The sequence below is a fragment of the Hyla sarda genome, unplaced genomic scaffold (genome assembly GCF_029499605.1).
Source record: "Hyla sarda isolate aHylSar1 unplaced genomic scaffold, aHylSar1.hap1 scaffold_59, whole genome shotgun sequence".
Taxonomy (NCBI): domain Eukaryota; kingdom Metazoa; phylum Chordata; class Amphibia; order Anura; family Hylidae; genus Hyla; species Hyla sarda.
This window is the reverse complement of record NW_026610603.1, coordinates 557,291-584,640: the sequence shown is the minus strand read 5'-3', so window position 1 is coordinate 584,640 and position 27,350 is coordinate 557,291. Positions and strand designations below refer to the sequence as shown.

Genomic DNA, 27,350 nt, shown 5'->3' with positions numbered 1-27,350 from the left:
TACTCCGCCCCTGGCATCTTATCCCCTATCCAAAGGATAGGGGATAAGATGTTAGATCGCCGCGGTCCCGCTGCTGGGGACCCCGGGTATCGCTGTTGCGGCACCCCGCTATCATTACTGCGCAGAGCGAGATCGCTCTGTGCGTAATGACGGGTGATACAGGGGCCAGAGCAGCGTGACGTCATGGCTCCACCCCTCATGACATCACGGCCCGTCCCCTTAATGCAAGTCTATGGCAGGGGGCGTGACGACTGCCACGCCCCCTTCCCATAGACTTGTATTGACGGGGCGGGCCGAGACGTCACGAGGGGCGGAGCCATGACATATCCCAGGGCTCCCCAGCAGCAGGACCATGGCGATCTGACATCTTATCCAAAGGGGTTATCCTGGAAAAAAAAAATTTTTTTTTATATATCAACTGGCTCCAGAAAGTTAAACAGATTTGTCAATTTTACTTCTATTAAAAAATCTTAATCCTTTCAGTACTTATGAGCTTCTGAAGTTAAGGTTGTTCTTTTCTGTCTAAGTGCTCTCTGATGACACGTGTCTCGGGAAACGGCCAGTTTAGAAGCAAATCCCCATAGCAAACCTCTTCTAAACTGGGCGTTTCCCGAGACATGTGTCATCAGAGAGCACTTAGACAGAAAAGAACAACCTTAACTTCAGAAGCTCATAAGTACTGAAAGGATTAATATTTTTTAATAGAAGCAATTTACAAATCTGTTTAACTTTCTGGAGCCAGTTGATATATAAAAAAAAGTTTTTTCCTGGATAACCCCTTTAAGAGTTATGTGATTCAATAATGAGGAACCTGAAAACTTACAGACAAATTCTCCTTTAAGAAAAGATGTTAAGACATCTAAGGCCATGTAAAGAATTCACAGATGGGGGATGGGCAGCGATGATTTATTATGAGGGTTTAAGCACTCAGAGGTAATGGACTGCAGTAATGATCAGTGAGATGAAGACATTTAATTTGTATTTACTGATTAAGTCCTGCGTCTGGGATGTTAGATAGAATAAATCATGGGTAGCACTGGAGTCGGCAGAGCCCTTACAGCCTTCACGGAGAAGCGAGAACGTTCACCCTCCTTAGATCAATATGAGATGTGCTGTAAAGAACGCAGGAGAAGTGATGACCCTGCGGGAGCCACAATCCATGTAATGATTTTGCTGGTAAATGTATGGATCTATAGGATAGTGAAAGGCACCAAGCTAAAATGCAGAAAGATTATAACCTTGACTGCTTGGACTAGCAAAATTACAGGCAAAATAGTATCATTTTACTGAATAGTGAGTGACTCTAACATTGATGTATTAGAATTATTTCCCATGGTGCCATGATTTGGGAGCATGCTCCACATGTAATGTATATATATAAATTATATACAGAAGATTAATCAGAAGAACAATGCTATATAACTGCACATGATCTACAACTGACTGGTCGATACTGCTTTGCTTCTTCCGCAGCTCTTGTATGTGATTTTCCACAGATATGACGCCTCTGTCAGCATGATACTTCTTCTTTTTTTTTCCTCGGAACACTTCTGATGGAGGTGGCAGGGGTTCCAGGAGTGGTGATGCCATGTGGTCATGTTGTTGCCATTTTCCATCTGTCCTCATCTGTCCAATACAGACAACAAAAACAATTAGTACATACGGACAAATGTCAATTTACATCAGATCTATATTAAAGGGGTTCTCCGGTGCTTAGACATCTTATCCCCTATCCAAAGGATAGGGGATAAGATGCCTGATCGCAGGAGTCCCGCCGCTGGGGACCCCCGGGATCTTGCACACGGCACCCAATTTGTAATCAGTCCCTTGAGCGTGTTCACTCCGGGTCTGATTACGGACGACCACAAGGCCGGCGGCGTGTGACGTCACACCTCCGCCCCCGTGTGACGTCACGCTCCGCCCCTCAATGCAAGCCTATGGGTGGGGGCGTGACAGCTATCATGCCCCCTCCCGTAGGCTTGCATTGAGGGGCAGAGCGTGACGTCACATGCCGCCGGCCTTGTGGTCGTCCGTAATCAGACCCGGAGTGAACACGCTCAAGGGACTGATTACAAATGGGGTGCCGTGTGCAAGATCCCGGGGGACCCCAGCGGCGGGACTCCCGCGATCAGGCATCTTATCCCCTATCCTTTGGATAGGGGATAAGATGTCTAAGCACCGGAGGACCCCTTTAACCTTTTTTTTAATTAATATTATAATGAATATTTAGGTTGTGAGATTGGAAAAATCACAGAAGATAATGGGTAAATGGTAATCCTTTAATTTTAGAGGGTGCAGTGATTTACATATTTACACTCATAAATGTGCTCTGTACAGAATGGATTAGATGGACACATATATTGAGACTTGTGTACATACAGTGCTCCGTAAGAAAGAATTGAATTCATCCCATCCCCCATAGACATATTTCTTCTATTTTATTAAACACTTTTTAGAATAGTACTGAAGTCACCAACATTATACAGTAATGGGCTCCAACCAGTGGCTCCAAAAAACATATGGCCTGTGGACCTCTGCTGTCTGACTTGCCATGTCCTGAGTTATGTACATTGATGATTGACATGATTGCTAAAAAATGCAACAGTGTCAATTTGAATATTTAATTAAAATATAAAGTATGTCTGCAAATTCCTGATGTCTTTGTCTCTCTTTCTTTAATATATGTCCTCTTCGCTTTTGAATTGATGCGGCTGCCAACCATCACTTCAAGTTGAGTATGGCGCACAAGGGACAAAAGTTTGCTATACAGGAGCACAAACAGAATTACACAGTGAAGAAAAACCATGACAAAAAAATAACTATTTTATATTGTAGATTCTTTTGGAGCTTTACATATTCTACATGTTGTCTCAAGGGGGCAGCGCAAAAGATTCTTTAACAGTCTACTGAGATCAATAGGATTCTGCTGCTCGGTGTACACTATGGAAGATCCGTAGCAGAGCTTCAGATATGGATCCGGATTCCTCCCGTTAGAGCATATTGTGAATTGCAGGGGTTAATTTTAATTGTAAATGCTGCACAAAATTAACCCCCCATTTTTGGGCGGCATGGATCTGCTGACAGAATTCAGCTCAATAATTTCTCACTGAATTTCCGTAGTGTGCATGGGCCATTACACTTAGTTGCACAGGAGCAGAGACTTCTGTCTCTGACAGGTATCCCTGCTCCTGTACAAACTTTCTGAAGCAGTGTTTGCCAATAGTGTGCAGCACCATGAAAACTACATATAAAGGTAGGGACTTTTGCCAAAGAAAGAAGTCCCTTCTTCTGTAAAAGGACAATGCTGTATGCATCTCTGCTTACTCTGTACATTTGATAGCTGTTTTAACCACTTAGGGACCAAGGGCGTACAGGTACACCTTCGCTCCCTGGTACTTAAGGACCAAGGCCGTACCTGTACGCTAGTGGGAATTTTGGTCCCTGACGCGCGCCGGGTGGGGTCTGAACTAGGATGACTGCTGATATCTATCAGCAGGCATCCCGTGCCAATGCCCAGGGAGGGTCCTGAGACCCCCCCATGTCGGCGATCGCCGCAAATCGCCGATGAATTGCCACCGGCGATTTGCGGCAATTCAGGGGCATACGGGTTTCCGGTGACCCAGAAAATGAGGGGGATCAGGGTTGTCCAAGACACCCACAATACCCCTGAAGGGATAGGAGTGAGGTGGCAGGGGTGCCACCCCTCCTAACCCTGCTATCGGTCGGCCAGAAGCGACCGACCAATAGCAGATCGGGGCATGGGGGTTTAAAGTTCGGTTCCCCCGCTCTGCCCACCCACAGAAGTCCAGGCAGAGCAGGGGAACCGGCGATCCTACGGAAGGCGGTGAGTTGTTGCCTAGAAACATCCGAAGGGCTACAGTTTGGAGACCACTATACAGTGGTCTCTAAACTGTAGCCCTCCAGATGTTGCAAAACTACAGCTCCCAGCATGCCCAGACTGCTGTTTTCTGTTTGGGCATGCTGGGATTTGCAGTTTTGCAACATCTGGATGGCCACAGTCTGAAGATCACTATGCAGTGGTCTCCAAAACGTAGCCCTTCAGATCTTGCAAAACTACAACTCCCTGCATGCCCAAACAGCTTTCTCGGCATGCTGGGAGTTGTAGTTGCGTACCTCTAGCTGTTGCATAACTACATCTCCCTTTGGCGATCAGTACATGCTGGGAGTTGTAATTTTGCAACAGCTGGAGGCACACTGGTTGAAAAATACTGAGTTAGGTTACAGAACCTAACTGAAGGTTTTCCAACCAGTATTCCTCCAGCTGTTGAGAAAGTACAACTCCCAGAATGCACGGTCTGTCAGTGCATGCAGGGAGTTGCAGTTTTGAAACAGCTGGAGGTTTGCCCCCCCATGTGAATGTACAGGGTATATTCACACGGTTGTGTTTACACTGAGTTTCCTGCTTCAAGTTTGAGCTGCGGCAAATTTTCCACCACAGCGCAAACTCCTAGCAGGGAAACTCACCGTAAACCCCTGTCCGTGTGAATGTACCCTAAAAACAATACACTACTATACACTAACACAAAATAAAGGGTAAAACACAACATATACACCCCCTTACACTGCCCCCCTCCCCCAATAAAAATAAAAACGTATCGTACGGCAGTGTTTCCAAAACGGAGCCTCCAGCTGTTGCAAAACAACAACTCCCAGCATTTTCAGACAGCCACTGACTGTCCAGGCATGCTGGGAGTTTAGCAACAGCTGGAGGCACCCTGTTTGGGAATCACTGGCATTGAATACCCCTATGTCCACCCCTATGCAATCCCTAATTTAGTCCTCAAATGCGCATGGCGCTCTCTCATTTCAGAGCCCTGTCGTATTTCAAGGAGACAGTTTAGGGCCACATATGGGGTATTTCCGTACTCGGTAGCAATTGCACTACAAATTTTGGGGGACTTTTTCTCCTTTTACCCCTTATGAAAAGGAAAAGTTGGGGTCTACACCAGCCTGTTAGTGTAAAAAAATAAAACATTTTGCACTAACATGCTGGTGTTGCCCCATACTTTTTATTTTCCCAAGAGGTAAAAGGAAAAAAAGACCCCCAAAATTTGTAACGCAATTTCTCCTAAGTACAGAAATACCCCATATGTGGGTGTAAAATGCTCTGCAGGCGCACAACAAGGCTCAGGAGTGAGAGCGCACCATATACATTTGTAACAAGGGGAACGTAACAAGGGGTACAGTGAGCCTTAACACCCCACGGGTGTTTGACGAATTTTCGTTAAAGTTGGATGGGAAAATGAAAAAATATATATATTTTTAACTAAAATGCTGGTGTTACCCAAAATGTTTCATTTCACAAGGGAAACTACAAATTTAATTTTTCATTTGCACAGCCCACTGTTCCAAAGATCTGTCATATGCCAGTGGGGTGTAAATGCTCACTGCACCCCTTATTACATTCCGTGAGGGGTATAGTTTCCAAAATATGGTCACATGGGGGGGTCCACTGTTCTGGGACCACGGGGGGCTTTGTAAACACACATGGCCCCTGACTTCCATTCCAAAAATGTTTCTCTCCAAACGCTCAATGGTGCTCCCTCTCTTCTGAGCATTGTAGTGCACCATCAGAGCACTTTACATCCACACATGCGGTATTTCCATACTCAGAAGAAATGGGGTTACAAATTTTGCGGGGCATTTTCTCCTATTAACCCTTGTAAAAATGTAAAATTTGGGGGGGAAAATCTGCATTTTTGTGAAAAAAAAATGTATTTTTCGTTTACACATCCAACTTTAGCAAAATGTCGTCAAACACCTGTGAGGTGTTGAAGCTCACTGTACCCCTTGTTACATTCACTGAGGGGTGTAGTTTCCAAAATAGTATGCCAAGTTTTTTTTTTTTTTTTTTTTTTTTGCTGTTCTGGCACCATAGGGGCTTCCTAAATGTGACATGCCCCCCAAAAACCATTTCAGCAAAATTTGCTTTCCAAAAGCCAAATGTGACTTCTTCTCTTCTGAGAATTGTAGTGCACCCGCAGAGCATTTTACATCCTAACATGGGGTATTTCCATACTCAGAAGAGATGGGGTTACAAATTTTGGGGGGCATTTTCTCCCATTGCCCTTTGTAAAAATGGTAAATTTGGGGGAAAATACTGCACTTAAGTGAAAAAAAATTTATTTTCATTTTTACACATCCAACTTTAACGAAAAGTAGTCAAACACCTGTGGGGTGTTAAAGGGGTATTCCAGGAATTTTTTTTATTTGACTATGCTACAGGGGCTGTAAAGGTAGTGTAGTTCATAATATAGTGTCTGTACCTGTGTGTGACGGTTTTCTCACAATTCTTCTGTGATTTTCACTCCAATATTTATTTTTACCACCATACAAAATGACTGTTGTCTCAGATTTTTCCCAGCTTGCAATGCGGCCGAGACCTGACTCGCTAGTCAGCTGATGACTGCCTGCTTCAGGGAGCCTGCCTGCTTCAATGGGTGGAGGGATCGCTCAGTGGGAGAGAGATCAATCTGCAACAGCTGTAGGCACCGTGATTGAAAACCACACTGATTTGAATGGATGCAGCTCATTTATGTTTCAATGGGTGGGGTGGCTGATGTGTGGGAGGGAGGAAAATAGAACTGTGGGATTTGTAGTCAAAAAAAGAAAAGCCAAACAGGAAATACCAGTTCATAAAAAGCTAGCCATTTAGCCCCAAGACAAGCGCAGATCCTTCCTAAGCATGTCCATTACTGTTTGCCAGGTACGGACTAAAATCACTTTATGGTCGAGAACCCCTTTAAGGCTCACTGGACCCCTTGTTAAGTGCCTTGAGGGGTGTAGTTTCCAAAATAGTGTGCTGTGTGTGTGTGTGTGTGTGTGGGGGGGGGGGGGGTTGCTGTTCTGGCACAATAGGGGCTTCCTAAATGTGACATGCCACCCAAAAACCATTTCAGCAAAATTCACTCTCCAAAATCCCATTGTTGCTCCTTCCCTTCTGAGCCCTCTACTGCACCCGCCGAACACTTCACATACACATGAGGTATTTCCTTCCTCAAGAGAAATTGGGTTACAAATTTTGGGGGGCTTTTCCTCCTAATACCCTTGTAATAATTCAAAAACTGGGTCTACAAGAACATGCGAGTGTAAAAAAATTTAGATTTTGAGTTTTCTCCTTCACTTTGCTTCTATTCCTGTGAAACATCATGAGGAGCCCCCTTTTTCTTGTGGTTTAACCTAATTTGGATATTGAATTAAATTTTGGCTGTGACTTACATTCTGACTACCTGGTAACGGCCCTTGGCTCATTAGTTTCTCTCTTATCTACCATCTTCACTAGTCAGAGGCTACTCTGTAAACAGTACGTGACAACCAGTATTTCCTTAGGGCCTATGCACACTAGAGAGTTTTTAATGGGATTCTGCTAAACCGTGCACACTGCTAAAATTCAAATTCCAGACTCTACTATGTCAAACATGTAAATTTTTTAGGTGGAACTTACTCGGAAAGGCATTGCCGTAAATTGAATCGCAGAGTCTGGCTGGAGAAATTCTCTAGTGTGCACGGGCCCTTAGACTCTGATAAAATGGCTAGCACCAAGACTGACTGCTCGACAATTGCTCAACACATGATTTTATTATACTGGTTCTCTACCAGATATATATCTCAATAGATGTCTTATGGTTCAACCTTCTTTACCTCAAAATTTTATTAAAAATTTCTGTTTTGACAAAATAAATAAAAAACGAATAATGTACGTAGACATATTTTTATGATTTATAACATGTAATTAGAAGCCTATAGGAGCATACGAACGTTTTGGCTGGTGCTGGATGTATATAAGAGACCTTCCGATCTAGGGACTTCGGTGTTATAGACACTATAAATAAAAGAATAATGTTTATACACAAGAAAGCCTCAGACGATAAGGAGGTGACAGAGTGGAGAGTGACAGGCCCTATCATAGTGAGTGGAGAGTGGACAGTGAAAGACACTACTATAGTGAGTGGACAATGACAGATACTATGATAGTGAGGGGAAAGGTAGTGCCTTACCTGGGTTGTCTTATCAGCCGATCCCAGAACTCAGGACCATAGCGCTTCTCTGGGTTGGTTAGTGGTGAGTGAGGGTAGAGTGGCTCAGGGAGAAGACGTGTCACCGTCCTTGATCGTCTGTGGTGGCATAAAACAATGATTGCAGTGCTCCATTAGTGCCCCCCAATGGTGCTTTACATGGTATTTACATTATACAACATTTCTGAGACATGGATCCACCATGAGACCCCCCACTGCTGTACCTCATGGTTCATTACAACCCAATGATTTCAGGGTAGAGAGATCCATCTGCGTTAACCTTTAGATATGGAAATCTCTGAGTAAAGCTGAATGGACATCTTGTATATTCCACGGCTATGTTCAAACAGCAGAAGTTGTACTTGTCTGCATCAATTCCGCGTCCACATTTTTTTTTGCAGAATTCCGCATTCTTTTGGCATTAGCGGAATTCGTGCAGAATTTTCTGCAGAGTTTCCTTCAGAATTCATCAGTACTCTTATATAGGTGGGTACAAATTCTGCATGAATGCCGCACACCTTCTGGGCGAATTTCACAACTTATGCAGAAATTCAAGCCCAATTGACTTCAATAGGATTCCTCTGCAGAATACTGCAAAATTATAGGACAAGACTTATAATTTTGCAGAATGCAGAATTTCTGCAGCGGAAATTCTGCTGTGTGGATGGGACAGCAGAATCCCATTGGAGTGAATGGGCAATTAATTTCTGCAGAATTCTGCGTGGAAATTCTGCCATGTAAACATATCCTATAGATCGTGGGGTAACTGCTCAAACTCTCAAAGAAAAAAGGGAACATACCCTATAGCAGTGTTCCCGAGCCTTTGGCTCTCCAGCTGTTGCAGGCTGTCAAGGCATGCTGGGGGTTGTAGTTTTTTTAACAGCTGAAAAGCCACAGGTTGGGGGATCACTGCCCTAAAACAATCATAAAGAAGGAAGTTGTTGCCGAATGACATCTGCTCCACTCTCATGAAAGTGTCTAGTTACAGAATTTTTTTTAATGTATTGGTTGGTGAGGGTTGAAATGAAAACAACCACACTGACAAAACAAAGATCAGAAGTGCCTCAGGGAGATTCCGCAGCAGCAGAGTCCCATTGATTTTAACAGGATTCTGCTGCGTTGTGCACATAGCAGAATTTCCAAGGCAGAAACATCTGGCAAGGAAATTCAAATTCTGGTGTTCACAGAAAGAATGAACAAGTCCATTATATCAGCAGACTCCGCACGGAATGCATTCTGGGCCGCGTAAATCAGCTGAGGAAATTGTTTGCCCAATTTCCTCAGTGTGTATGGACCCTTACTTGGCATGAGTCTGCTTGTACTGTATGTCTCATAAGTGAGTCCACTCCTCACATTTTTGTAAATATTTTCTTCTATCTTTTTCTGAAGAAAATGACCCTCTACTGCAATGTAAAATAGTGAGTGCTCAGCCTGTATAACACTGTTTAATTGTGTCCCCTCAAAATAACTCAACACACAGCCATTAATGTCTAATCCTCGGCAAAAAAAAGTGAGGACACCCCTAAGTAAAAAAAAGTGTCTAAATTGGGCCCAAAGTGTCAATATTTTGTGTGGCCACCATTATTTTCCAGCACTGCCATAAGCCTCTTGGACATGGAGTTCACCAGGTTGCCACTGGAGTCCTCTTCCACTCTTCCATGATGACACGCTGAGCATGTGCACTCAACTTCTCATGCTGAGCATTCAACATTGTATGGTCTTGCCCACTGTGCTCGGTTTTCATATTTATATATGAAGGGGTGGACTCACTAATGGGAGATACTATATATGAAGGATAGGAGCAGCACATCCAAAAAAGGTGTGTGCACTCAGGTATAGGATCCTGGCAAGGGGATTCCAACAGAATAGTGTAGAGATAAATGCAGCACACCAGTTGGCAAAAATGTGCCCAAAAAATGGGAGATTATTTCATGGTGCAAAAATCAGTACAACCTTTCAGTCACTTCACGCCACCATTTTCTAGTGCACACTATGGGGGGGATTCATCAACATCAGTGTATGGTAGAGCTTTTTTTTTAACCCCTTTCTGCTGCGTGTATTTGTCATTTTCCTGCGCAAAATTTACTAAACTTGCGCATGGATCTCTGTGAATCATGTGCAGTAAGAGAACCCAGCCCATCTCAGCTCTTGTAAAAAATATAAGGCAGACTTGTACGTGTGCTCGGAGCTCGTGTATATTTGCGCAAGAAAATGACACTTGCGTCCTTTTTTTGCGCAAAAAAAAAAGACACAGTTAATAAATTCATGTCTAAAGGAAAAACGGCTCTACGGTACACCTGGAACATCTTTAGAAAAAGTTCCACCAAAAAAGACGCACAAAAAGAACGCAGGAAATATCCTTGCGCAAGATTTTGCGCAAGAAAAAATACACCTAAAATGACTATATAGATTGATGAATCCCCCCCCCCTATGTGTTGCTCTGTTTTTAAAGACCCGTTACAATGTCCCGATAAGAAAACCCTTAAAAACGGCCATTACAAAATCCCAATCAGGTCTATGGGATTTTTTTTTATTATCCGTTATCACCCGTTTATGAGTAACGAACGTTATTTGTAACAGAAGAAAAATTTGTGCATGTAACTTTTTTTCTCCCGCCGCAAAAAAGTCTGTTATTCATAATGGGCTATAACAGGTGATAACGGATAATCTAAAAATCCCATAGACTTGAATGGGATTTTGTAACGGCCGCTTTTAAGGGTTTTCTTAACGGGACATTATAACGGTCTTTAAAACGGAGCAACATATAGTGTGAAAGAAGCCTTATGGCGATAGTTCAGTGAGAAAAGGTTTGTTTTTACCTTGGACGATCTGGTCATCAGACACTGTAATACCCTCATACACTCAATTATGGGCCCGGCGTCCCGAAGCCTCGTAGCAAGTGGTACAGCTGTCAAAAGGGCAAGGCAGTGTACCCCGGTCTATGATGCTTAGCGCTAGGGGGATCAGGTCTGCTGTCACCTGTTGTCCTCCCACTCTGGGCAAGAATTACCCGCTTGATCTCTGGAAGCTGCACTGGAAGCGAAATGTCTCTGGCAGCCCAGGGGATGATCTGCAGTACATGTGGCAGGGATTTTTCTTAGGAATGTCCTCGTTCGGAGCTGTAGCTGGTTCCTGGCAAATCTTTCATCCACAAATGGAGTACACTGGGAGCGTTTCGGGGTGTCCTACACCCCTTTTTCAACAGGTTGAAAAAAGGGGTGTTTTTTTGTTTTGTTTACCTCAAACACGATTCTCTATATATTTATATCCATATACACATTTATCATCTTATATTGTGGTACCTAGAGGAGTCGTCCTGAATTATTTTTATATATACAGTCATGGCCGTAAATGTTGGCACCCCTGAAATTTTTCTAGAAAAATGAGATTTTTTAACACTTACCGTAAAATCTCTTTCTCGAAGGATCCATTGGGGGACACAGACCGTGGGTGTATGCTGCTGTCTCTAGGAGGTATGACACTATGGCAACAAAAAAAAGTCGGCTCCTCCCAGCAGGATACACCCGCCTCCAGGCCCTGAGCTAATCAGTTTTAGTACCAGAGCAAAAGGAGAGGACCGACAGGTCAATGAAAAAAACATGAACTGTCTGAGAACCAGAAGAAAAAATATAACTGAACACACCCTCGGACAGAAAACCAAAGAGCAACCCAAAAAGGGCGGGAGCTGTGTCCCCCAATGGATCCTTTGAGAAAGAGATTTTACGGTAAGTGTTAAAAAATCTCCTTTTCTCTATCGGCTCCATTGGAGGACACAGACCGTGGGATGTACCAAAGCCGTCCCTTGGGTGGGCAGATAATCAGTTAGGCAGACGGCCGTTCCACTGCCGCCTGCAGCACTTTACGGCCCAGACTAGCATCAGCCGATGCGAAGGTATGAACCCGGTAAAACCTCGAGAAAGTGTGCAAAGACAACCAAGTAGCCGCCTTGCAAATATGCGAGGCCTTGTTCTGGAGAGCCCAGGATGCCCCAACAGAACGGGTAGTATGAGCCACAACCCTGAAGGGAGGAGCCTTTCCCCTACAGCCATAGGCTTCCGAAATGGCAGACCGGATCCACCGAGAAATGGTGGCTTTGGAAGCAGGTTGTCCCTTGCGACAACCTTCTGTAAGGACGAAAAAGGAATCACACTGACGAAACGAAGAAGTGACAGAGAGTTAAGACCTAACAGCCCGAACCACATCCAGTTTGTGGAGTAAATGCTCCTTAGGATGAGAAGGAGCTGGACAAAAGGACGGAAGAACAATGTCCTCATTGAGATGAAAGGCCGAAACAACCTTAGGCAAAAAGGAAGGATCTGGCCGGAAGACAACCTTGTCCTGATGAAGCACCAGAAACGGATAATGGCAGTAGAGCGCTGCCAATTCAGACACTCTCCGAATGGAGGGGATAGCAACAAGAAACGCCACTTTCCAAGAAAGGAGGCGCGGGGACACCTTCCTAAGGGGTTTAAAAGGTTCACCCTGGAGGACCCCCAGGACCAGATTCCAGTCCCAAGGGGGAGAAGGTGACCGATAAGGAGGGACAGCATGCGGCACTCCTTGAAGAAAGGTCCGCACATGAGAATTAGAAGCCAGAGGATGCTGGAAAAGAATAGAAAGAGCAGAAACCTGACCCTTAAGAGAACTGAGAGACAAACCCAGTTCCAAACCCGACTGCAAGGAAGAGAGAAGATGGGGAACAGAAAAAGTAACAGGAGACAAAACCTGAGCTTCGCACCAACGAAAATAAGACCGCCAAGTACGGTGGTACATTTTTGCCGAGGAGGGCTTACGAGCCCTGAGCATGGTGCGAATGACTTGGGAAGAGAAACCGCGGGCTCTCAAAACTGCGGTCTCAACCGCCACGCCGTCAAATGCAGCAACTGTAAATTGGGGTGGCAAAGAGGACCCAGACACAGTAGGTCCGAACGAAGTGGAAGGCATAGTGGAGTGTCGTCCAGGAGCCTGACCACGTCGGCGTACCACGACCTTCAGGGCCAATCTGGAGCTACCAGTATGGCGGGAACTTCCTCCGCTTTGAGCTTCCTCAGAACCCTGGGAAGGAGCGGAAGGGGAGGAAACAGATAGGGCAGAGCAAACCCCGTCCAAGGAATCACTAGGGCATCCACAGCTAGCGCCAGGGGGTCCCGGGACTTCGCCACAAACGGAAGGATCTTCCGATTGTGCCGAGACGCGAAGAGGTCCACGTCTGGAATGCCCCAGAGGTCGCAGAGACCACTCGCCGGGGTCGGCTGAGGACCAGCTGAAAAAGTCCACTTCCCAGTTGAGCACACCCGGAATGTGAATCGCCGAAATGGCCGGAACTTTGTTTTTCGCCCAGATGAGAATCTTTGTCACCTCGGCCATGGCTGCCGAGCTGCGAGTGCCGCCTTGCCGATTTATGTACGCCATGGCTGTGGCGCTGTCCGACTGGACGCGGACAGGGCAGGACTGAAGCAGGGACTCCCAATAAAGAAGGCAAAGAAGAATCACCCCCAGTTCCAAGATGTTTATCGAAAGTAGGGCTTCCCGGGGAGACCAGAGGCCTTGAACCGTCCAGTCCCTGAACACACCGCCCCAGCCCGACAGACTGGCATCCGTTGTAACCACCTGCCAGTGGAGAGGAAGAAATGATCTCCCCTGAAGAAGAAAGGTGGAGCAGAGCCACCAGAGCAGAGACTGACGGATCCGACAAGGGAGAGCAATCTTGCGACCGAGAGACAGAGGAGATCTGTCCCATCAAGAGAATCGCCAGTTGAAGGGGACGGTAATGACACTGGGCAAAGGGTACGGCCTCCATGGCCGCTACCATCCGACCCAAGACTTCCATGCAAACGCGGATGGAAACTGGTACCTGGGCCCGAAGGAAGCGGACTCCTGACAGGAGAGTCAGACATTTGTCCGGCGGAAGGCAAATCCGGGCAGAGGCCGTGTTGAATTGGAGTCCCAGGAAGATCAGAGACTGGGTTGGAGAAAGGACAGACTTGTCCCTGTTGACCATCCACCCGAAGCGATCCAGGGCTGGAGGATGAGATCCACATTCTCCAGGGTCTGGACTCTGGTGGGAGCCTTGATGAGAAAGTCGTCCAGGTAAGGGAACACTGAGACTCCTCTCGACCGCAACAGGGCTATCACTGGCACAAGGATCTTGGTAAAGACCCGAGGAGCAGTGGCCAGACCAAAGGGGAGGGCTACGAATTGAAAATGCCCCTCTGGAACCGCAAAACGGAGGTACCATTGATGGCCGGGAAATATTGGAACATGGAGGTAGGCATCTTTGATGTCCACCGAAGAAAGATATTCCCCTTGTTCCATGGATGCCACTACCGAACGGAGGGATTTCATTCGGAAGTGGCGGATGAGAAGATGATGGTTGAGACGCTTGAGGTCCAGGATTGGACGCACCGAAGAGCCTCTTGAAACTGCTTCGCCAGAGAAGGAGACCGGGGAGCCCGGGACTGAGAAAAACGATCCCTCGGGAGGGAGGCAAACTCGATTCGGTACCCGTTGGACACCACGTCCCTGACCCAAGAGTCCTGAATGTGTGTGGTCCAGACGTCTTGAAAAAATAAGAGACGACCTCCCACCCGAGAAAAATCTGCGGGTGGGGGCATCACTTCATGCAGAAGTGGGTTTGCGGTTGCCTGATTTGGCCGCAAAACGTCCGGAACGGTTGGTGTCTGACTTCCAAGACGGGCGTGCCCGGAACGAGGGAACCTTCTTGTCCCGCGAAGGCGCCTGCCCCGACCCCTTATTGGGGCCAAAAGTCCGAAAGGAAGAGGACTTCCTCTGGGAAGTAGAGCGAGTCTTATTTTGAGGCAACAAGGAACTCTTGCCCCCCGTCGCCTCAGAAATAATCTCATCAAGGCGCTTGCCAAAAAGACGGACACTAGTAAAAGGAAGCTCGGTGAGAGACCTTTTGGAAGCGGCATCCGCATCCCAAGCCTTAAGCCACATGGAATGGCAGAGAGCCGCCAGGTGACCCACAGCAAAGGCAGCACAACGGGCTGACTGCATGGAAGCTGTGCACAGAAATTCCCCAGCTTTAGAGCATTGGAGAACCAAGGCAGACAGATCCTCTGGGGGGGATCCCACCTGGATACCCTGACGGAGTTTTAAACACCACTACAATAGGGCTTTGGACACCCAAGCCGAGGCGAAGGTGGGAAGTAGAGAAGAGCCTGCTGCTTCACTAAGGACTCCACCTTCTTGTCCGCCGGGTCCTTGAAAGCTGCTGCATCTGCCAGTGGCAGTGTGGTAGCCTTAGAGAGGCGGGAAATTGGTGGGTCCACCGAGGGAGGGGAAACCATCTTAGAGACAGGGTCCTTGTCGAATGGGTAACGCACCTGAACCTTCTTCATTCCCGGGAACCTCTTGTCTGGATGTTTCCATGCAGATTCCAGAAGGGTGTCAAATTCAGCGTGAGTGCTGAACCTTTGAGGTGCCAGTTTAGCACGATGAAAGGATACTTCAGGAGTCACGTCCGAAGATCCTGGGTCCTCTAAGTGAAAGGTGTCTCTTATGGCCGCAACCAATGAGTTCACCGGTTCAAAAGCCTCATCCGCCAGTTCACCAGGAGAATGTAAACGAGTGGAGGCAGTCCTGGAGGGGGGCGACCCTGATCGGGTACGCGGCTCTGGCGAGGCAGAGTGGCAACTGCGGGAACGTCCTCTGGAGGAGCGGCGTTTGTGACCAGATGACCCGGGGGAGAGGGACCCACGATGGGAACGCCCACGTCTACCTGAAGACTCAGTGGAAGAGTCATAAGATGCACCCCTAGTATCCTTGTGAGAGCGTGAGGTATGTGGAGAAGGGGAGCGGGTCCCTTTAGAGGGCCGGTGCAGGGCAGACTTCTTCAAGGCAGACACCACGTCACGGGAGGCCTCAGCCACCGAACGGGAGACTTGAGTCAAGTCAGCCATATACTGGGATAGGGAAGAAACCCAGGCTGGAGGGGCAGCCTAATCCACCGGAACTGAAAGAGCATCCGGGGGAACCATGGGGTCTGGGGCAGCAGAGGAGCAGGCAGAGCAAGTGGGTTCAGCAGAACCAGGCATTTTGGAATTACAGGTCTTACAGATAAAATAGGAAACTAATGCTCCAGTTGTCTGTTTAGAGGGAGGAACAGTTCTGGGTACGGACATAATGAAAAAAGAACTCTCTCACCCGAGTCTGTGTCCCCTGTGGCAGCTGCTGTTACCTAACTCAGTGTTTCGCAACCAGTGTGCCTCCAGCTGTTGCAAACTACAACTCCCAGCATGCCTTTGGCTGTCCGTACATGCTGGGAGTTGTGCTTTTGCAACAGCTGGAGGCACACTGGTTGCAAAACTGAGTTAAGTAACAAACTCTGTGTTTTGCAACCAGTGTACCTCCAGCTGTTGCATAACTACAACCCCCAGCATGCATGGACAGCCAAAGGGCATGCTGGGAGTTGTAGTTTTGCAACACCTGGAGGATACATTCACACGGTCGGGTTTACAGTGAGTTTCTTTATACAAGTTTGAGATGCAAATTTTACGTTGCAGCTCAAACTACCCCCCCCCCCCCCCCCCCCCCCACACACACACACACAATAAAAATGAGAAATGTCTGGTAAGGCACGGTTTCTAAAATGGAGCCTCCAGCTGTTGCAAAACAACAACTCCCAGTGTTGCCGGACAGCCATTGACTGTCCAGGCATGCTTGGAGTTTTGCAACAGCTGGAGGCACCCTGTTTGGAAAACACTGCCGTAATTTTGGTACTGGAGGTATTGGAAGTGTAATTCTGGCATCCGGGTCCGTCCCTGTGCAAATCCCTAATTAAGGCCTCAAATGCACATGGCGCTCTCAATTAGGAACCCTGTCGTATTTCAAGGCAACAGTTTAGGGCCACATATTTTGGTGTTTTTTTTTCTCCTTTTACCCCTTATGAAAAGGTAAAGTTGGGGTCTACTCCAGCATGTTATTGTAAAACAATTACATTTTTTACACCAACATGCTGGTGTTGCCTCATACTTTTAATTTTCACAAGAAGTAAAAGGAAAAAAAAAGACCCCAAAATTTATAACGCAATTTCTTCTGAGTATGGAAATACCCCATATGTGGATGTAAAATGCTCTGCGGGCAGACAACAAGGCTCAGGAGTGAGAGCGCCGTGTACATTTGAGATGATTTGCACAGGGGTGGCTGATCGTTACAGCGGCTCAGACATAAACGCAATAAAAAAAAACACCCACATGTGACCCAATTTTGGAAACTACACCCCTCACAGAACGTAATAAGGGGTATAGTAAGCCTTAACACCCCACATCTGTTGATAGAATTTTCGTTAAATAAAAAATTTGTATTTTTTTCACAATAATGCTGGTGTTATCCCAAATTTTTCATTTTCACAAGGGGTAATAGGTAAAAAGTCCCCCACAATTTGTAGCCCCATTTCATATGTGTAAGAACATACCCCATATGTGGATGTAAAGTGCTCTGCGGGCGCACTACAATGCTCAGAAGAGAAGGAGTGCCATTGGGCTTTTGGAGAGAGAATGTGTTTGGAATTGAAGGCCGTGTGTGTTTACAAAGCCCCTGTGGTGCCAGAGCAGTGGACCCAACACATGTGACCCCCCCCCCCCCCACATGTGACCCCATTTTGGAAACTACACCCTTCACGGAATGTAACAAGGGGTGCAGTGAGCATTTACACCTCACAGGTGTCTGACAGATTTTTTGAACAGTTGTCCATGAAAATGAAAAATTGAATTTTTAATTTGCACAGCCCACTGTTCCAAAGATCTTTCAAATGCCAGTGGTGTGTAAATGCTCACTGCATCTCTTATATTCCGTGAGGGGTGTAGCTTCCAAAATGGGGTCACTGTTCTGGCACCACAGGGGCTTTGTATACACACATGGCCCCAACTTCCATTCCAAACAAATTCTCTCTCCAAAAGCCCAATGGGGCTCCTTCTCTTCTGTGCATTGTAGCACTTTGCATCCACATATGGGGCATGTCCATTTTGGGAGGCTTTTTCTGCTATTACCCCTTGTGAAAATAAAAAACACCAGCATTTTAGTTTAAAAAAAAAATCAAATTTTTAATTTTCACGTCCAACTTTAGCACACCTGTGGTGTGTAAAGGCTCACTGTACCCCTTGTTACGTTCCTTGAGGGGTGTTGTTTCCCAAATATTGTGCCATGTGGGGCTTTTTTTTTTTTGCTGTTTGGGCACCATAGGTGCTTCCTTAAACAAAACAATTTCAGCACAATTTGCTTTCAAAAAGCCAAATGTGTCTCCTCCTCTTCTGAGCATTGTAGTGCACCCGCAGATCACTTGACATCCACACATGGGGTATTTCCATACTCAGAAGAGATGGGGTTACAAATTTGGGTCGGGGGGCCTTTTTATCCTATTACCCCTTGTAAAAATGTTGTGAAAAATTTTTTTTTTACACATCCAATTTTAACGAAAAGTTGTCAAACGCCTGTGGGATGTTAAGGCTCATGTTCCTTGAGGGGTGTATTTTCCAAAATAGTATGCCATGTGGGAGTTTTTTTTTGCTGTTCTGACACCATAGGGGCTTCCTATATATGACATGCCCCCAAAAACCATTTCAGAAAAAATCACTCTTCAAAATCCCACTGTCGCTCCTTCCCTTCTGAGCCCTCTACTGCACCTGCAGAACACTTAACATCCACGTATTAGGTATTTCCTTACTCGAGGGAAATTTGGTTACAAATTTTAGGGTGATTTCTCTTCTTTTACCCCTTGTAAAAATTCAAAAACTGGGTCTACAAGAACATGTGAGTGTAAAAAATGAAGCTTTTTAATTTTCTCCTTTGCTGCTATTCCTGTGAAACACATAAAGGGTTAACACTCTTAATGAATATAATTTTGAATACTTTGAGGGGTGCAGTTTTTATAATGGGGTCATTTAGGTGGTATTTCTAATATGAAGGCCCTTCAAATCCACTTCAAAACTGAACTGGTCCCTGAAAAATTCCGATTTTGAACATTTTGTGAAAAATTGCTGCTGAACTTTGAAGCCTCTGATGTCTTCCAAAAGTAAAAACATGTCAACTTTATGATGCCAACATAAAATAGATGTGGTTGCTGTGCAGGTTATAAAGGGTGTTATTAACCCTTGTCAGTCGTGACGCCAGGGTGAGGGTTAAATGCTGTATGTCTTGGCCTATCGCCACCCTTCCCAAGGACGATAGGTGCTTGCAGAATAAAGTATTGTCTACAACCAGAGCTTTGCTGAAAACTTGCATAAACTTTACTGAAGATTTTCTGTAGCATGCAAACATAAGAACAGTCTTTGGAACAGAGTCTTTTAACAGCTTGGCTGAGATTGACCGTTGGTTGGGACTTTTAGTAAGTTCTTTAACTTGTAGGAATTTAGTATGCGCGGATCCACTGGATTTAGGGATATATTTAGGTCTAGGGTCCTTGCGAATAATTGCAGAGAATTTAGGATAACTCACTGTGCTATTCAGCCGAAGCCGCAAGGCTTTGGCCTAGTAATTGTCGTTGACAGTTGCGGAGGTCCTACCTCATTCAGTGACAGCAACCCAAGAGAGAGAATAATGGCCGCCACTCCCTTATATGGGCAGGGGCTGGCCGTTCAAGGATTGGTCCACGCCATCTGTCAATCAGCCTCACAAAGTATTGTGGGTATCACATGGTCTATGAACCTCCAAAGGTCCTTTGCATTAACCATAGAGACTAAACCTCGTCACGTGACCCGCAGGTCCTGCAACGCTAGCACAAGGTAAGTACACTTTCTATATACATTTATTTACATTTAATTGTGCAATAGATTAGGTTATCTAAGGGGTGACTAGGGGAAGACTAAACCTGAGGACTCCACAGTTCCTAGGAACTCTGACTTTGGGGACCCATACCAAGGTACTGTATGTAATACGGTACCGAGACACCACATAGACATATTGGGGTTTATTTACTAAGAGTGGAGTGTAGGTTTCTTTGTATGTTTTGATTTCCGACTGGTATTTACCAAGGTATTTACCAAGGTTTCCCTATATTTTGCACTTTTCCCTACGTTTTGCTTTTTTTTTTTTACAACTGTTCTGATCTGTCGATTTTTCATCAGCTCAAACCCACCACATTTTCTGTGGAAACCATAGTAAATATGTTGGGATTTTTCAAAACTGTCAGGCCACGCCCCTTGTGTTGGGACCACACCCACTTCATCCAGTTGCCATGCCCCCTTTTTGGGTTTTTCACGTAAAATGAAGGGTTTTGATTTTTTTGGTTGCAAATTGTGTTGCATGGGACCTCAATAAACCCCATTGTATATGTGAATGAATATATAATTTATTTGGGGTGTCCAATTTCCTTATAAGCAGAGTTTCAAGGTAAAAATTCTAAATTTTGAATTTTTTCATCAAATTTTGAAATTTTTTAGCAAGAAATGATGCAAGTATCGACGAAAATTTACCACTAACATAAAGTACAATATACCACGAAAAAAACATCTTGGGATCAGAATGAAAAGTAAAAGCATCGCAGAGTTATTAATGCTTAAAGTGACAGTGGTCAGATGTGCAAAAAATGCTCTGGTCCTTAAAGAGTAGCTATCACTAAATTACATTTCCCTATTCCCCCTCCCCTTCTGTCCCTGACACTAACTACATCTATCCCTGTCTTTATATTTCTACAAATCCCCATAAAAATACCTTATGTTTAACTGCTGCAGTAGCTCAGAGTTGAGCTCTCTGGTGAGGGCAGGAAGTGGGCGGCCCCGGCAGGCGTGACGTCATCTGAAGCCTGGCCGGGGCTCGCTTCCGCCCGTCTCCTCTCTCTCCTGCAGCTCGCGCACTGCAATAAAAGAGGAGAGGGAGTTGCAGGGGGGCGGGGATATTTAAATTCAGCGCACCGCACCGCATCTCCCTCTCCTCATTCATGTGAACGCGCGTTCAGGACCACGCTGTGCCACGCTGCCCAGCCAGCGTTGGTCCAAACGTGCTGAACGTCAGGGGGGGAAAAGTAATCCTGAGCCATATAGGGTGACACCTAGTGGCCAGGTTTACAAATGTAAAAAAAAACACATATAACACGATTCTTTTAAAATAAAATATATTAGAAACATTTTTTTTTTTTTACATAATTTATTTAATAAAAACATTTTTTTTTTTAGGACAGTACCCATTTAAGGTGAAAATGAGCTGAGTCCTTAAAGGGGTTATCCAGGAAAAATTTTTTTTTATATATCAACTGGCTTTAGAAAGTTAAACAGATTTGTAAATTACCGTATTTATCGGCGTATAACAAGCATTTTTTAGGCTAAAATTTTTAGCCTAAAGTCTGCCTGCGTGTTATACGCCGATAAGCCGCTGCAGTTCAATGATTTAAAGCGGGCGCTTTAAATCAATGAACTGCAGCGGCTTTATCAGGTGCAGAGACCGCCAGCGCTGCCGGCTTCTCTGCCCCTGCCTGTCCTGGGGTCCCTGCTGCCGCTGCTTCTCCCCCCTGCTATCGGCGCCGCTGCCCCTTCTCTTCCCCTGGCTATCGGTGCAATGGGGCAGCGGCGCCGACAGACAGGGGGAGAGAAGGGGCAGATGCACCCATTGCCGGCGCCGCTGCCCCGTTGCCTCCCCCATCCCCGGTTGTATAATTACCTGTTGCCGGGGTCGGGTCTGCGCTGCTTCAGGCCTCCGGTGTGCGTCCCCAGCGTGGTTGCTATGCGCTGCACGGCGCAATGAAGAGTGACCGATAGACAGGGGGAGAGAAAGGGCAGTGGCGCCGATAGACAGGGGGAGGGAAGCGGCGGCAGCAGGGCTCTAGACCCCAGGAAAGGCAGGGGGAGAGAAGCGGGCAGCGACGGCCTCTCTCCCCCTGCCTTTCCTGGGGGCTTCTGCGGGGTAAGAAACAGTGTATCGGGGTATACACGCGCACACACACGCACCCTCATTTCACCAAGGATATTTGGGTAAAAAACTTTTTTTTACCCAAATATCCTTGGTAAAATGAGGGTGCGTGGTATACACCGATAAATACGGCACTTCTATTAAAAAATCTTAATCCTTTCAGTAATTATGAGCTTCTGAAGTTAAGGTTGTTCTTTTCTGTCTAAGTGCTCTCTGATGACACGTGTCTCGGGAACCGCCCAGTTTAGAAGCAAATCCCCATAGCAAACCTCTTCTAAACTGGGTGGTTCTCGAGACACATGTCATCAGAGAGCACTTAGACAGAAAAGAACAACCTTAACTTCAGAAGCTCATAAGTACTGAAAGGATTAAGATTTTTTAATAGAAGTAATTTACAAATCTGTTTAACTTTCTGGAGCCAGTTAATATATATATAAAAAAAAGTTTTTTCCTGGATAACCCCTTTAAGGGGTTAAAGGAGCATCATATGCCACATGAAACTATTTTATTTATCCACAATGTTGAAAGGGGCCAATAATTGTGTCCAGCCCATTTTGGAGTTTGGTGACATTATGTCCAATTGGCTTTTTTTCCTACCTTTTTTGGTTGAGTTCCAATACACACAAAGGGAATAAACATGTGTATAGCAAAACCTGTGTTACTGCAATATATATATACAGAGGAGAGGAGATCTATATATATATACACACAAAGGGAATAAACATGTGTATAGCAAAACCTGTGTTACTGCAATATATATATACAGAGGAGAGGAGATCTATATATATATATATATATATACAGAGGAGAGGAGATCTATATATATATATATATATATATATATATATATATATATATATATATACAGAGGAGAGGAGATCTATATATATACAGAGGAGAGGAGATCTATATATATATATATATATATATATATATATATATACATACAGAGGAGAGGAGATCTATATATATATATACATACACAAAGGGAATAAACATGTGTATAGCAAAACATGTGTAAAATCCACATGGCGTTTTTCTTGGCATTTTTTTTACTCCCATAGACCTCTATGGGAGAAAAACGCCACAATTTCAGGGGGAAAAAAAACGCCATAGGCTCAACATGCTGCAATTTTGCAAAACCGCCAAGAAGCTGAAAAACGCAAAAAAAAAAAAAAAAGAGTGAAAAAACGCCAAAAGGATAAAAAAAAAAACGCCAAACTGAAAACCGCCAAGTGGAAAAATAATTTTGTGATTTCTCATTGATTTACAGCCGACATCTGGCCGCAGACTTACCGCAATCCTTTTCTGTGAGAAATTCTTAATTTTCTTGCCCATGACTGTAGATCTATGTATATATGAGGGTGGACTCACTTATGGGAGATACTGTATATAAGGACCCAAATAAATGAATGGCTTCAGGATTTCCTTTATCTAGGATGGTTGAGATGATTATCCTACTATGGCCAACAATGAGGGATAAATCCCGGTGACATTATAGTTCATCATTATGATGTAATTGTTAGATTTATATCTATTAAGGAGACATTACAGGATTTTATGTGACAAGTGACGGTATGAGCTCACTGGTGTAGCCTCATAAACCTCCAGCTAGGATTATTCTCACCTGAAGCTGCAGTATGTGGCGGTATGTATGACTTCTACAATACTATATATATATACTGGTATAAAATCATTTCTCCGCTTACGTTATAAAAGGAGTAAAGTTTTCGATGCTGAATTCTTCATCCATCTTCACTGTTCAGAACTATTTCTGGAGAAATAATATGGTTAAATCACTTGTCTATCACCGTCCACACACATATATGCACAATGGCCATGGTCCATGCCAGGCAAGCTGTACATCAGTGGTCTCAAACTGTGGCCCTCCAGATGTTGGTAAACTTCAACTCCCAGCATGCCCAGACAGCCGTTGGCCATCCGGGCATGCAAGGAGTTGGAGTTTAGCAACATCTGGAGGGCTGCAGTTTGAGACCACTGATGTGGAACTTTTTTGTCATCCCGTCTCAGACACCATTGATTTTACAGGGATACATCAGATTTCCATCATTTCACAAGAAGAAATATTACTGCCTGGTGCACTACTATGCCCAGCGCTCTCATCACAATCCCTGACAGTGAATTTACTCTTATTTTTACAAGGAGCGGGACTGTTTACTGGAGAATATGGTGCCCGATTGTGATGAATTAGAGGATGTGACCCGAACGCTGTCCACGAAGGGAGGAGACAGAACTAAAAAAGGGGAGAGCCACAAGTTGTCCATCTCACGCCCTGTCCTCCTCCATCCTCACACCCTGTCCTCCTCCATCCTCCTCACACCCTGTCCTCCTCCATCCTCCTCACACCCTGTCCTCCTCCATTCTCCTCACACCCTGTCCTCCTCCATCCTCCTCACACCCTGTCCTCCTCCATCCTCCTCACACCCTGTCCTCCTCCATCCTCCTCACACCCTGTCCTCCTCACACCCTGTCCTCCTCACACCCTGTCCTCCTCCATCCTCCTCACACCCTGTCCTCCTCCATCCTCCTCACACCCTGTCCTCCTCACACCCTGTCCTCCTCCATCCTCCTCACACCCTGTCCTCCTCCATCCTCCTCACACCCTGTCCTCCTCCATCCTCCTCACACCCTGTCCTCCTCCATCCTCCCTCACACCCTGTCCTCCTCTTTCCTCCTCCATCCTCCTCACACCCTGTCCTCCTCTTTCCTCCTCACACCCTGTCCTCCTCACACCCTGCCCTCCTCTTTCCTCCTCACACCCTGTCCTCCTCCATCCTCCTCACACCCTGTCCTCCTCACACCCTGTCCTCCTCCTCCATCCTCCTCACACCCTGTCCTCCTCCTCCATCCTCCTCACACCCTGTCCTCCTCCTCCATCCTCCTCACACCCTGTCCTCCTCCTCACACCCTGTCCTCCTCCTCACACCCTGTCCTCCTCTTCCCTCCTCACACCCTGTCCTCCTCTTTCCTCCTCACACCAAGTCCCTCCTCACACCCTGTCCTCCTCACACCCTGTCCTCCTCACCTCCTCCTCACACCCTGTCCTCCTCACACCCTGTCCTCCTCCATCCCTGTCCTCCTCACACCCTGTCCTCCTCCTTCTCATCCTCTCACCCTTTCCTCCTCACACAGTACCTGTCCCTCCTCCTCTTCCTCTCCTCACACCCTGTCCTCCTCCTCACAAACACCCCTGTCCTCCTCCATACCTCCTCCCTCTTTCCTCCTCACACCCTGTCCTCCTCTTTCCTCCTCACACCCTGTTCCTCCTCACACCCTGTCCTCCTCCATCCTCCCTCACACCCTGTCCTCCTCCATCCTCCTCACACCCTGTCCTCCTCCATCCTCCCTCACACCCTGTCCTCCTCCATCCTCCTCACACCCTGTCCTCCTCCATCCTCCTCACACCCTGTCCTCCTCCATCCTCCTCACACCCTGTCCTCCTCCATCCTCCTCACACCCTGTCCTCCTCCATCCTCCTCACACCCTGTCCTCCTCCATCCTCCCTCACACCCTGTCCTCCTCCATCCTCCCTCACACCCTGTCCTCCTCACACCCTGTCCTCCTCCATCCTCCTCACACCCTGTCCTCACACCCTGTCCTCCTCCATCCTCCTCACACCCTGTCCTCCTCCATCCTCCTCACACCCTGTCCTCCTCCATCACACCCTGTCCTCCTCCTCACACCCTGTCCTCCTCCATCCTCCTCACACCCTGTCCTCCTCCATCCTCCTCACACCCTGTCCTCCTCCATCCTCCTCACACCCTGTTCCTCCTCCATGCTCCTCACACCCTGTTCCTCCTCACACCCTGTTCCTCCTCCATCCTCCTCACACCCTGTCCTCCTCCTCCATCCTCCTCACACCCTGTCCTCCTCCATCCTCCTCACACCCTGTCCTCCTCCATCCTCCCTCACACCCTGTCCTCCTCCATCCTCCTCCTACCCTGTCCTCCTCCATCATCCTCCTCACACCCTGTCCTCCTCCATCCTCCTCACACCCTGTCCTCCTCCATCCTCCTCCTACCCTGTCCTCCTCCATCCTCCCTCACACCCTGTCCTCCTCCATCCTCCCTCACACCCTGTCCTCCTCCATCCTCCCTCACACCCTGTCCTCCTCACACCCTGTCCTCCTCCATCCTCCTCCTACCCTGTCCTCCTCCATCCTCCTCCTACCCTGTCCTCCTCCATCCTCCTCACACCCTGTCCTCCTCTATCCTCCTCACACCCTGTCCTCCTCTATCCTCCTCACACCCTGTTCCTCCTCCATCCTCCTCACACCCTGTCCTCCTTCATCCTCCGCACACCCTGTTCCTCCTCACACCCTGTCCTCCTCCATCCTCCTCACACCCTGTTCCTCCTCCATCCTCCTCACATCCTGTCCTCCTCCATCCTCCTCACACCCTGTCCTCCTCACACCCTGTCCTCCTCCATCCTCCTCACACCCTGTCCTCCTCCATCCTCCTCACACCCTGTCCTCCTCCATCCTCCTCACACCCTGTCCTCCTCACACCCTGTCCTCCTCCATCCTCCTCACACCCTGTCCTCCTCCATCCTCCTCACACCCTGTCCTCCTCCATCCTCCTCACACCCTGTCCTCCTCACACCCTGTCCTCCTCCGTCCTCCTCACACCCTGTCCTCCTCCTCACACCCTGTTCCTCCTCACACCCTGTCCTCCTCCGTCCTCCTCACACCCTGTCCTCCTCCTCACACCCTGTCCTCCTCTATCCTCCTCACACCCTGTCCTCCTCTATCCTCCTCACACCCTGTTCCTCCTCACACCCTGTCCTCCTCTATCCTCCTCACACCCTGTTCCTCCTCCATCCTCCTCACACCCTGTCCTCCTCCATCCTCCTCACACCCTGTTCCTCCTCCATCCTCCTCACACCCTGTCCTCCTCCATCCTCCTCACACCCTGTCCTCCTCCATCCTCCTCACACCCTGTCCTCCTCCATCCTCCTCACACCCTGTCCTCCTCCATCCTCCTCACACCCTGTTCCTCCTCCATCCTCCTCACACCCTGTTCCTCCTCCATCCTCCTCACACCCTGTCCTCCTCCATCCTCCTCACACCCTGTTCCTCCTCCATCCTCCTCACACCCTGTCCTCCTCCGTCCTCCTCACACCCTGTCCTCCTCCTCCGTCCTCCTCACACCCTGTTCCTCCTCACACCCTGTCCTCCTCCATCCTCCTCACACCCTGTCCTCCTCCTCACACCCTGTCCTCCTCCTCGCACCCTGTCCTCCTCCTCGCACCCTGTCCTCTATCCTCCTCAGTTTTCCTCACGCCGTCGTCTTTCCCTCACCCCTCAGTCGCTGTGGTATCAAATCTAGTGGATTTCTAATCTTCCCGCTCACTGGTGATTGACAGGTGACGTCACCGCAGTAGACGGGAGCAGCAAGGAGACACCTGACACATCAGCGGAGAGTGAGGGGCTAC

General features: G+C 47.0%; 1 protein-coding gene across 3 annotated transcripts in view; it reads right to left on the bottom strand.

Annotated features, from left to right (window-relative positions):
- Window positions 1–27,350, bottom strand: part of LOC130340387 (uncharacterized) — a 106,471-nt gene extending 79,121 nt beyond the window's left edge. For 2 of the 3 annotated variants that reach the window (XM_056554171.1, XM_056554173.1), the window contains exons 1-5: window positions 27,217–27,350; window positions 23,606–23,670; window positions 8,019–8,135; window positions 7,780–7,843; window positions 1,445–1,626 (exon numbers count right to left, since the gene is read on the bottom strand). In XM_056554171.1, coding sequence (XP_056410146.1) covers window positions 1,445–1,626; window positions 7,780–7,843; window positions 8,019–8,135; window positions 23,606–23,649 — 407 coding nt within the window. In that variant the 5' untranslated portion in view covers window positions 23,650–23,670; window positions 27,217–27,350. Of the gene's footprint in view, window positions 1–1,444; window positions 1,627–7,779; window positions 7,844–8,018; window positions 8,136–23,605; window positions 23,671–27,166 lie in introns of all 3 variants that reach the window. The other variant, XM_056554172.1, reaches the window with a different exon arrangement.